General features: G+C 39.8%; 1 protein-coding gene across 5 annotated transcripts in view; it reads left to right on the forward strand.

The window, feature by feature from the left end:
- The window catches only part of CSNK1A1 (casein kinase 1, alpha 1), a 35,549-nt gene extending 25,015 nt beyond the window's left edge, over positions 1-10,534 (forward strand). For 2 of the 5 annotated variants that reach the window (XM_014947932.1, XM_014947935.1), the window contains 5 exons: positions 273-351; positions 1,355-1,429; positions 2,637-2,743; positions 3,615-3,763; positions 9,010-10,534. In XM_014947932.1, the coding sequence (XP_014803418.1) occupies positions 273-351; positions 1,355-1,429; positions 2,637-2,743; positions 3,615-3,763; positions 9,010-9,017 (418 nt within the window). In that variant the 3' untranslated portion in view covers positions 9,018-10,534. Of the gene's footprint in view, positions 1-272; positions 352-1,354; positions 1,430-2,636; positions 2,744-3,614; positions 3,769-9,009 lie in introns of those variants that run through there. The other 3 variants (XM_014947934.1, XM_014947936.1, XM_014947933.1) reach the window with 2 other exon arrangements.
- The last annotated feature ends 609 nt before the right edge of the window (positions 10,535-11,143 follow it).

Raw genomic sequence — 11,143 nt, forward strand, 5'->3', positions numbered from 1 at the left:
GGAAACTTGCCATGCACAATGCCTACTGAATATTCTTTGCTTCAAAAATGAATAGGATCATCTTCCTGCTTGTGAAGACTTGTTACATGTCTGCCAGTGGAATCCTGAAAGCCTAGATGTCTTAGCTGTATTAGAAAGAGACCTTCCTTTGCACCAAAGCTTAGGTTTTATTCCTTAATTATTTTTTTTTAATTTTGGAATGCTTGCACTATTTAGAATAAAGTATGAAATGTCAAAAATTGTAATTCATTGTGTTCTTCCTCTCTATCCAGTCGTCGGGATGACATGGAGTCTCTAGGCTATGTATTGATGTACTTTAACAGAACCAGTCTGCCTTGGCAAGGATTAAAGGTAGGTTATGTTGCTTTTTCTTTTTCACCCTTCCTTTTTTTATTATTTTTTGGGAATCATGCTGCTGCCTGCAGGTATGGATAGGTGGTTGTGTAGAATGTTTAGCTTCAGTTACACAAAGCGTTTTTTCCTAAGCCATGATATTTATAGAATGTAGAAGAAATGTTCTTTCTGCTTCTCTTGCAGCAGGCAAAATGCATATTGTTTGACTGTCTTAAAATTTATGCCAAACAATAGCTTATGTCATCTTTGCAAATTATTATTGTCCTGTTGTAGGCTGAGGTCCTCTTTGGGAAGTAGAAAATAACATTTAGTGGCTTTTTGAATTACTGTAGAGAGCATGGAGATAATCTCTGGCCTAGCAAGTTCAGCTTTAGTGGTATCCTCAGTCCAGTTTATGGTATGACTGAGCAATAGCTGCAACAGACTTATTTCAAGTGTTACCATGTATGGTAGCCAAGTACAAGCATGGCAAATATTTCTTATTTCTGTTCTGTAGACTTCGGTGATTTGTTCTCCTGGTTTTAATTGTTTTTCTTCCTCCATGTGAGAGTTGTGTAACTCAAATGGTGTTGCAGCTGCAAGTTTTCTAAAAAGACAAGCAGCTTGTGAAACACTAGAACTCTTCAGCTGCAAATGAATGTAATGGCTGCTGACTGAAACACGAAGGCAGCCCTTGAATGGGGTACTGAGTGGGAATTAATAGAACTTTGGCAAATGGAAATGCAAGTCTGGTCTGTTTAATGGACAAAAGCAGCAGCTAGAACTACACGAGCTGTGCCATGTGATGGAAGCATTAGACTGCGACAAATGGTATTAAACTGTGTCCAAATCTTAATACCAGATTGACCTTCATTCTGTTTGCAATAAGTGTGTGGGACTTGGAGATTTCACATAAAATACTTATGGTTGACCAAAGGATTTCTGTCATTTTTTTTGCTACTGTCGCTGTTAATCCAGTGTTGCACAATATCTCTTATATTGTGACCTACATGTTCCACAGGCTGCAACAAAGAAGCAAAAGTATGAAAAGATTAGTGAAAAGAAAATGTCCACTCCTGTTGAGGTTTTGTGTAAGGTAAGAGTTTCCAAATGATGTCATACTGTGAAATGGAAGTTCTTTTCTTCCCTTTTTTTTTTTTTTAAAAAAAACACTAGAGCCAATATATTAGGCTCACATGGCATTTGCTGCTGAATAATACTTCTCTGGCAGTCATGGGTGCCTTGTGCTTGGCCACCCAGCACGACTCTCAGTGTGTGTAACAAGGCAGGCATTTGCTGCTGTTTCCTGGTGTAGTTCGTGCCACCATCATTCCAGTTCTTGGTAACTGTTGGCTGTGCAAACTCCCCAGCTCTCTTAGGTGAGGCGTGTTCCTTTCTTCAACTACTACAGTGAAAGTTCTACATGTGCCCTCTTGGGTAAATAAAACCAAGGTAGAGCTGCACAGCTTGCCCATATATACTTGTTTCTGCCTCTTCAAGATTTGTTCAGATTGTCTGTATCTCAAATTGAGGCTTTAGTGGAATTGGATGTCAAGTGATTGTTAAAGCTGTGTTGCAGAATGACATTTCTCCAATGCTGTCCTTCGGGTCTTAAGGTTTCTCTGTGGCAGCCATGTGCTTGTTAAAGGTCCTTGAACGCGTGGTAGCTTTTGCACATGAAACAGCAGCACCAGGGACTGCACTTCCTAGTCATGCACATTTATATACCCTTACAGTCTGACAACATCTTCCAAACTGTTGAACTGTTACACCCCATGCTTTCTTTCTTGTCGTACAGCACTATATGCTGTTTACTTAATTAAGATTTAGTATAGCATTAAACATAAATACGTGAAGGAATCTTTGAAAGAAGTCTTCACGCCTAATAACTGCCTCTAGTATGCTCAGGTAGATTATCAAGGAAACTTGAGTGGAATCTTGTAAGAAAGAATTACTATTTATTTCAGAGACCTAGTTAACAAGAACTAGGTTTAATTAGGATGAATGAAGTGCTTTATGTTGTATATTGAAGGTTTTGGTAGCAGAGTACTTGCAACTGCAAAACATGCATCAGGTAACAATTCTGGGAAAGGAATGTGTACTTGGTAACTTGCCAATCAAATCCATCTTCTGAAATACAGAATAAATGAATAACTAGAGGCAAAGTGGAATCTACTCACACAAGTCTTCAGCCATTTTTTCTCTGCTGTTATAGACAGAAATAGAGCTTTTTAGCTTTCTAATAGGGTTGTTAGAAGCTTTTTGCTGCAAGCCGTGGCTTGATTAACACTGTTGATTTACAGGGATTCCCTGCAGAATTTGCCATGTATCTGAACTACTGTCGTGGCCTGCGCTTTGAAGAGGCACCAGATTACATGTATCTGAGGCAATTATTCCGTATTCTTTTCAGGTCAGTCTCAAAGTGGAAAAGTACTGAAATTTGTCGGTGCTTTACCAGTTGGTAACTGCTCTGGGGGACTTGCACTGCAGAGGGCTGCTCTGTGTGTGTGTGGTGTAGGGAATTCTGGGACAGTCTTTCCATTTCAAAGTATAAAAACTGTTTAAAGGACCTGAAAAATACTGTTCAACATTGAACATGAAGGGAAAGATTCTCTTCTTTTTTAAATTGTGTGATCTGACCACTAATAGTACAAGATCGAGCCTCTAGCTTCAATTTCCGTTGCACATAGCTTAAGAAATTGACCCCTCGGTAGAAACATTTGAAGCTCTTTGTTTGGAGACTGGTGATGGGACTAGCAGTGGTGCCCAGGAGATGGATTTCAGTGGAGGGGAATAGTGCTGTTTCAGTGAGCTTGTTGAAGAAAGCAGAACATAAACTCAGCCTCGTGGAGTGAACAGTATCTGTTCAAGAAGAACTGGGACTGATCTCTCAAGTGTCTCCCTCCAGGTTTCTGGAATCCAAAGCAATTTTTATTCAATGATCTACAAAACTGCAATCTTTCCTTAAAACTGTATAGATTAAAAAAAGAAAAGGCTGAGAGCCTCAGTGCAGGCAAATGGGTAAGCTGGGTTATGCTGAGGGCTGCTTGTACAAATGCAGACTTTTGAGTAAACAGTGAAGAAAATGCTGCTTGATGGTATCTGGGCTTTCTTCAAGAATCTTGTTAAGTTAGTAATACTTAGCATTTATATACCATTCACAATCCTTAAAGCAGCTCACAAATACAGTTAACCTCTAGTTCTGGGTTTTCAGCAAAGGCTTGGTATTAGCAATATGGAAGCTATGATGTGTTACAGTAAAGTATTTCACTCTTTTCTAGGACCTTGAACCACCAATATGACTACACATTCGACTGGACAATGTTAAAGCAGAAAGCAGCACAGCAGGCAGCCTCTTCCAGTGGGCAGGGGCAGCAGGCCCAAACCCCCACAGGCAAGCAAACTGACAAATCCAAGAGTAACATGAAAGGTTAGTAGCCAAGAACCAAGTGACGTTACAGGAAAAAAAATTACACTAATTTGGACAATGTCGGCAATTTAAGTGTTAGATCAAGGAGGTGGTTTAAAAAATATATTTGGCTATTAATTTAAAAAGCAAAAACAAGAGACGTCCTTGGAGAATTTGACTACTAACTTTATACCAAAATGTCCTTGTTCTTCATATCATTTCTTCTGGGGATGTTGGGTCATTTTAACCACTGCATCTTTTGCTCCCGCATTAACCACTTTCCAAAAACAAGAAACTGACTTGGTGTTGGGAATGTGACATTTTTATTTATTTTTCTTTATATATATACATATATGATACATATATTTATATATGTATAAATATATTATACAATCCAAAATCCTAGACCTAACACTTCTTAAGGGATAATTCTCATTAACTAGGCAAGGATCTAGAGACTTTGGGTTCTACTCTGTTCCAGCTGGTACAGTGCTGTGGGTTTGCTTCTGTTCTGTATGCCTCAAACATTGGTAACGGAAAATTGTGAATGATCTGGCTTCCTCCAGTGGGTTTCCATTGAGACATCTGGTCCAGAGTTAAAGGAGAGGACCAGTGAGCTCAAAATGTGTTGCCTAAATCCCAGAGTAACCCTGAACTGCTGTGGACTGCCAAGTCACAATTTTCTGGAGTATGTGGATGCTCTGGGGTGGGGCTTCAGGTTTCTTTACTGTTTTTAATGTTTCTTAGGTTATGGTTTCAAAGGGAAATGTTGTGAAATGTTCAAAATGTAACTTTAAAAACTGAAAACTGAGTTCTGAAAAAGCACATACAATTATTTTTTTTTACACATTCATGAAGCTTTTTTAAAAATTTTGTGGTGTAAATCTGCCAGTGTTAGTCTGGTAAGTAGCTAGAATGAAGCTGCTACAGCTAGTGACTATTGCAGCCAGTCTTGTAATAAAACTGATGCCCCGAGTTGAGCTGTGGATAAAATTGGAGCTAACGAGGTGAGAGTAGAGAAGTTGATTTAAGTTACTGCTGCTGAGGTAACATATTGAGGTATTACTGCTGCTTGCTACTCTTCAGTACATTTTTTTGTCTTGACTATCATTTTAATATCTATAAAACTGTATATAAAGTTAACATGGCAGACTTGGGAGTCAAAGAAATGCAGAAGTGTTTACAGTAAACTTATCAAAACATATTTTTTTCACATATTATAGCAGCATTTAAACATTACCAGGTGGCTTTCGTAGAAATAGCTATCTAAAAATATAACAATTCTTCATTTTTCTGGAAGAAGTGAAATACCTGCTGGTCTTCCAAGACTAAATCTGAAATGATTTCTTGAAGAAAAAAAAAATTTCCATAGGATACCATTAAATGTCAGATCATTTGTGGCACAAAGAGTCCAACTTGTTTGGCTGGAGCCGATGGGTGTAACAACACTGAAGGCTGTAAACCAGTTCCTTCAGCTGTAATACCAGTACGTAGCAGAGTCGGTGATTAAGTGCCTGGGCTTAGATTGCTTCCTGAAATACGGAAGCTCTGAGTGGAGTTCAGAACTCATTACTGAACCCAGCCTGGTGTCAGGGTGTGGAGAGGTTGGCTGTTAGAGCAGGAGGAAATAATTTGAACAAAAATGTGGATTCTTCTCAACAGTGTGTGTTTAAAGTGAAGCTCTTACAACAGGTGATGGTCTGTAAACAGACACTGCCCTGAAAATCAAGTTGTATGCACTAGAAATGTTATTTTGCTGGTGAAGTAGATTTAATGTGCCGCTCCTGGCTCAGGTTGTCTCTAACCAAGCGCTATACCATAAGAGAAGAAAAGGTCATGGTAATGATTAACTGTCTGCACTTTCTAGTGATGATTTAGTGACAGAGTGTGAAGCTGCAGCTGACTGACAAGTGTGAGTAACGGAGAGGCTGTCTTGCAGTTGAATCTTACAGACCATTTCTGCTTCTTGATGACCATCCTCATCGCACTGTCCTCTAGTAACGAGGCCCATTCCTGTAGCTATGGAGAGGTTGTTCTTTTTCTAGCAGAATTTCATTGGCTTTTGCATGGAGTAACAGCCTTCTGGGGGAGTGACTCCCTCCTTCCCTGCCTGCATCATGAAGAAAAGACTTGTGACCTTTGGATCGCTCAAGCTGTAATGTCAGCACAGTGTTAAAGTAGCACTTTTCAAACGTCTGAAGACTTCCCCAGCTTTCTAAAATAGCTTAGTCTCTTCATCACAGTAAAGATTCCAGATTTCTAAAATATTACATGCCTTTTTGTGAGAAATGTTGCCTGTTAAAGAAAATTTTCTGAACCAGCTGAGCTCAAGCAGGAGGCTGCGTGGCTTATGTTGCTGTCACACTGAAGATCAATGAAATGCCTGTTTTATTTTTTCTGGAGTTCAGTTAAATTTTCATGTAGTTGCTGTAGCAAAGCCTGTGCTAAAGTGTCTTGAAAGGCTTCATGGCATCAAATTGTACTGCTCTCGTAACTGTATCCAATTTAATGAGAGTACTGCAAATAGCAATTTACAGATGGATTTATTGGTTAAAATCTTGCATTATACTGTATAAAGTGAAGTACTTTGAAGATGTGCATCTTGGGAGTGGGACGGGGGTGTGTGAAATATTCTTTCAAATAATGTCCAGAGATTTAGATGATCCAGATTATTTGGACAGTGTGCTCATTTGTGGATATTCCTGGCTGCCTTAACTTGGCTCCATATTAAACCATCTCACTGAGTCCTCTAGGTTGTTCAGGCTGAATGTTCTGTGTGATTCCAGGATAGCCTGTTCTGTCAATGGCCTTTTTTCTCTTTTTTTTTTTTCTTTTTCCTGTCCCTCTCTGGAACTCTGTGCAGTGTCTTTTGTAACAACAAGATCAGCTGTTTTTGAACTTGGGAGAGGTGAACTGTTTCAACAGACAGAGCTTCTCTGCTGACTCTGGGAACTTTAGCCTTCAGTCTCTTGACAGTGCAGCAGTTGTTCAGGTGTGATCTGTAACAATGCTTACAGTCAGCTTCCCTCAGTCATAAAACTGACTCACGTGGTCAGTCTTCAGGATAAAATCTATCAGTTCAACTTGGGAGAGACGTTTTTAACTCACTTCAGTGTCATGGTCTGTGAGCCTGTCAGCAATCCCATTAGCATTCGCTGAACACCTATGGTTGTGGCAGCATTTCTCAGAACAGGCTACTAGTTCACTACTTCAGAAGTAGCCAGTTGGCAGCCAGAAACTTTTCACTGCTTGTCTCTGCAGCTACTTAGTAGAGAAAAAGTTTGAACACTTCTCAAGTTGAATAGCTTCTTAGAGTATGACTGAACAGTTACTTTTCCCCCATTGATAAGATATGCAGCTATAGTAATAACAAAGCAATTTGAGTATCCCTCACGTAGCATAGAGATTATCAAAGTTTTGGGTTACACTCTGGAGGGACAAGGAGTGATGAAGGTGCAGACTTGAGCTGGCCCTGTCTATGGTGAAGATGTTAAGAGAGATGCCGGCAAAAAGTCTTCAGCGTGTTCTTCATACTGGCAAAGTCTTGTGTGCTACGTGAACATCTGAGCATCTCATTTGACAGCTGTAGTTGGGCTGGCTTTGGGAACGCTTCTAGGTAGTCTTAGTAGGACTTGCAAGGGATGTTGTGGGTTGAATCCAGTTCCCTATTGCTCTGCAGAGTTGGGCATTCTCTTGCTCATAATACCTTGGATTTGAGGTGTTGTAACAAATGGCAGTGTAAGTTTTGTTAGCATACTCTTCTTCCTCAGGTTCAGGATTACATTCTCATTTGAAACACCCACGCTTCTAAAGAAATTACTTGATCTGTTTCTTTCCACACTGGGAGAACACTCCTCCTTTGTTGACTTAGTTTGGGCAGCTTTGATGGAGAAAGTGGTTCAAATAATGAATCAATGTTCGCTGCTGAACATGCTAAATGGAAAAAGTGTATCTTTTGTTTGTATGCATCAAGTAAGGATTATGAATGACTTCATGTCAGTGGAACTAAGGAGTCACTGGGGTTTCTCTGGGAACTTGCACTCAAGTGGGAAAGACTGTCTTAATTTTGGCGCAGGATTTGTTTTTTTTAGAATTGCTAGTGCTAGGTAAAGAGAATTGTCCTTCAGTGCATTAAGACTGGGTTCAAACAAAGCTATTGAATCTTCTTACCTGTGGCCTAATCTGGAAGGGTTAAAGCTGTGTTCTGGGTACTATCCAGATACGTTTTTGTTTGAATGTCAGGCTACGTTGAAGACTTGTTTGCACTTGCTTCTCTCTGGATGACAGCACAAGCTATAGCTGAGGTCAGCTTTCTCTGTATTTCACTCTGAAGAGATTTCTGTTGCAAAAGCTCAGCTGTTGCTCAAATGAATTCATGCATCGACAGAATACCATGCTGTTTGGAGGGCATCCAGAACGGAAACTTGCTTGGCAAAGTAGTCTTTGGTTGAGACTCTTGTTACCTCTTTAAAGCACAGTGCCACTACCTGAGTCACCAGAAATGAGTGTATAAGCAGTCACATGAAGACTGGCTTAGCTTGCAGTAACTGGTTCTTTGAGATCTCTCTATGTATTCTTTTACTCTCCCTTTTCCATAATGTCTTGAACTTGTCATTTGGAGCCTGGAACTTTGAAATAATTGTTCTTGACTCCCCACCTCCTCTGTCAAATGTGGTTTCTCTTGTCCTTCCAAGGACAGAAGGTATGCTGGGTTCCTAGTTACCCTCAAAGGTTCTCGCTTCTGTTCTGGTTGCCCAGAGCATCGTACGTGTGAGCACGTAGTGAGCACCAGTTACTGTAAGGTAAGTTATTCCTGTTCCTTTTCTGTGTGACACTGCTGTACTGCGTCTCTGAAGAGCACCACTGCAATCAGATGACAGTTTGACATTCAAGGATATAAACACGAGACATTGCAGACAAGTAGAAAACAATCCTATGAAATTACATCCTGCTTCCTAGTGGCAATAACACATCTTGTTTTCAAACTGTTGGTCTGAATTCCTATTTAAGGAATGTGACAGCCAGCTGGTGCATAAGCCTGTTCTCCGGCGCAGCAGTAGGTGTGAGTGAGAGGTGTGTGCTGGAGCTCAAGCCTGGTGGCAAGTGCTGGTTAACTTTGGAAAGGGACACCAGGAACTCTGCAGTTCTGAGACGGAGCAGCATTTTCCCTTTTGAATGACCATAACTGCTATTTAATTCTCCTACTGTGAAGGCTGTTTCTCATTGTCATCCCGTATCAGTAAGTTGCCCTTGTGTTTATCTTGCAGGTTTCTGAGCATGGCGAGGATGGGACAAAGCAGAGCAGATCGGAGCAGGACTTGTCACTCCCCAAATCCTAGAAATTTTAGTTCATACGTACACTTGCCAGTGGCTGTGGGCAACCATTTACTTGGTGTAAAGAACTTAATATCAGTATAAACTGGCTCTGGGCAGTGTCAATGATGCTGCACTTTGAGTTGTAGCAGCTGTAATTGTGAATATTACTGAGATAGTGAAACATGGTGTCCAGTTTTCTATTGCATTTTTTTCAAGTGGAAAAGTTAACTAATGGTTGACACACAAGTGGAGAAAATTGTGCATATGCCAATTTTTGTTACCTTTTTACTTTGAACTACACTGCTTATGAGATCTCATTGTTTTGGAAGAATGGCATGAACAGTCTTCGGCAACAGTTGTGATAATTGTAAATGCTCACAATTGTGCACTCTTTTCTGGTTATTCCTCCCTGGGTTTTGAAAGTTGTACACTTAAAACATTCTTAAAGTTGTTGGCTTCTATGTGCAACATACCAAGCCAGCTGACATGGTAGTAACCAAAGATTCCAGTTTTTAAGCGTATGAAAGACTCTGCCTGCTTACCTGTGCTAGAAATAACAGCATCTAAAGTGAAGACTTAAGAGAAACTTAGCGACTACTAGATAATCTTTAGGACTCTGCATTAACTCTATAATGTTCTTGGTATAAAAGGAAAAACAGCATATTTGTCACAAAATTTAGTTAACATCTTACAACTGAACCTGTATGTAAGTTGCTTAGATAAATGTAATCACTGTAAACATCTATATGATCTGGGATTTTGTTTTTATTTTGAAGCGGGAGCTTTTTTGTTTACAAGTTCATTAAAAACTAAAAACTGTTTCTGTAAGGAAATGAGATTTTTTTTTTTAATTTGCCTTGTTAATTCAGTTTAAGAAATCTGCATCACCCTGTTTTTAAACCAAGTTTTAAGGCCATTTGTTAAGCAAAAGAAGTCATATTTCTTTCTAAATCATTTTAGATTTAGTGTTGTAACTCTTCCTCATTTTGTTTTTAAATAAATTTTGTATTTTTTCCTTGAGGGGGAAGGGGCAGTCTTGCATTTTTATAACTTGTTGTTTGAGACCAGCCCTCTATACTAAGATTGGATTTTTTTTTTTAAAGCGAAATGGCATCTTTTGCAGACCCGGTACTGGCAGCCTCCGAGCGTTGCCATGTCATGCATCGGCTGGACTGACTTGTGATTGCTAGTTTTGAGAGAAATTTGAATGGAGTATTTGGATGGTTTTAAACCAAGGCATTTTCTTTCAAGTTCTTGTGAAGTGGATATGACCAGATTTACTCTTGTTCTAGGGGACAGCCTCGCACCATGCAGAGTTCACATTGGTTACTGCCCCAGGCTGTCTTCCTTCTCACTCCTATTCTAGCCCAGCTGAAAGAAAGAAATACTTTTATTGCTGGTAATTCTTTAACAGTGTAATTTATTCCTTTATAGCATGTCAGAATAAATTAAAAAAAATGTCTGAAAATGCTGCCAGATGCCTATTGTGTAAATGTTGTTTGTATGTTAGCTTTTTAGACAGTTTCTATGCATGTAGCAGAGTTTCTGCTCACAATTCATATTTTTACTGTTTGAAAAGGTCTTTCATTTTGAAAACCGTTTCTTCAAGATCTTAATACTTGCACTGTGCGCTCTCTGTCCCCACGGAGCGGTGAGCTGGATCAAGGCCGCGCTCTGCGGTCACTATGCATACTCCCTTTGCCAGAAGGATCTGTCCTGAGAAGATGTTAGACTTTAGCTGGAGAACATTGTGTGCTAATAAACATTTCTATAGATAATCTGGGAGTACAGGGAGGCAAAAGTCTGCCGGGCTTCAGAGATACCGGTGCACGTTTGGAAACTTCTCTTCTGAGTCAGAGCGGTCTCCCTCTGTTACCTGGAAGGTGGAAGAAAAAACATAGCTCATTCTTCTGGCTAGGATGTTTTCCTGGGCCCCGAGGATGGCCCTATCTGAATAAGGATGCTTTACAAGCAATGCCTCCTATGAAAACTGGTATGTTTCTAAGAACTGGTATCTAAAATACGATGTTATGACCTTACATATGATTTCTACTGTCTAGGTAATGCATCTGACAACACGTATTG

The sequence above is a fragment of the Calidris pugnax genome, unplaced genomic scaffold, assembly GCF_001431845.1.
Source record: "Calidris pugnax isolate Ruff unplaced genomic scaffold, ASM143184v1 scaffold27, whole genome shotgun sequence".
Lineage (NCBI taxonomy): Eukaryota > Metazoa > Chordata > Aves > Charadriiformes > Scolopacidae > Calidris > Calidris pugnax.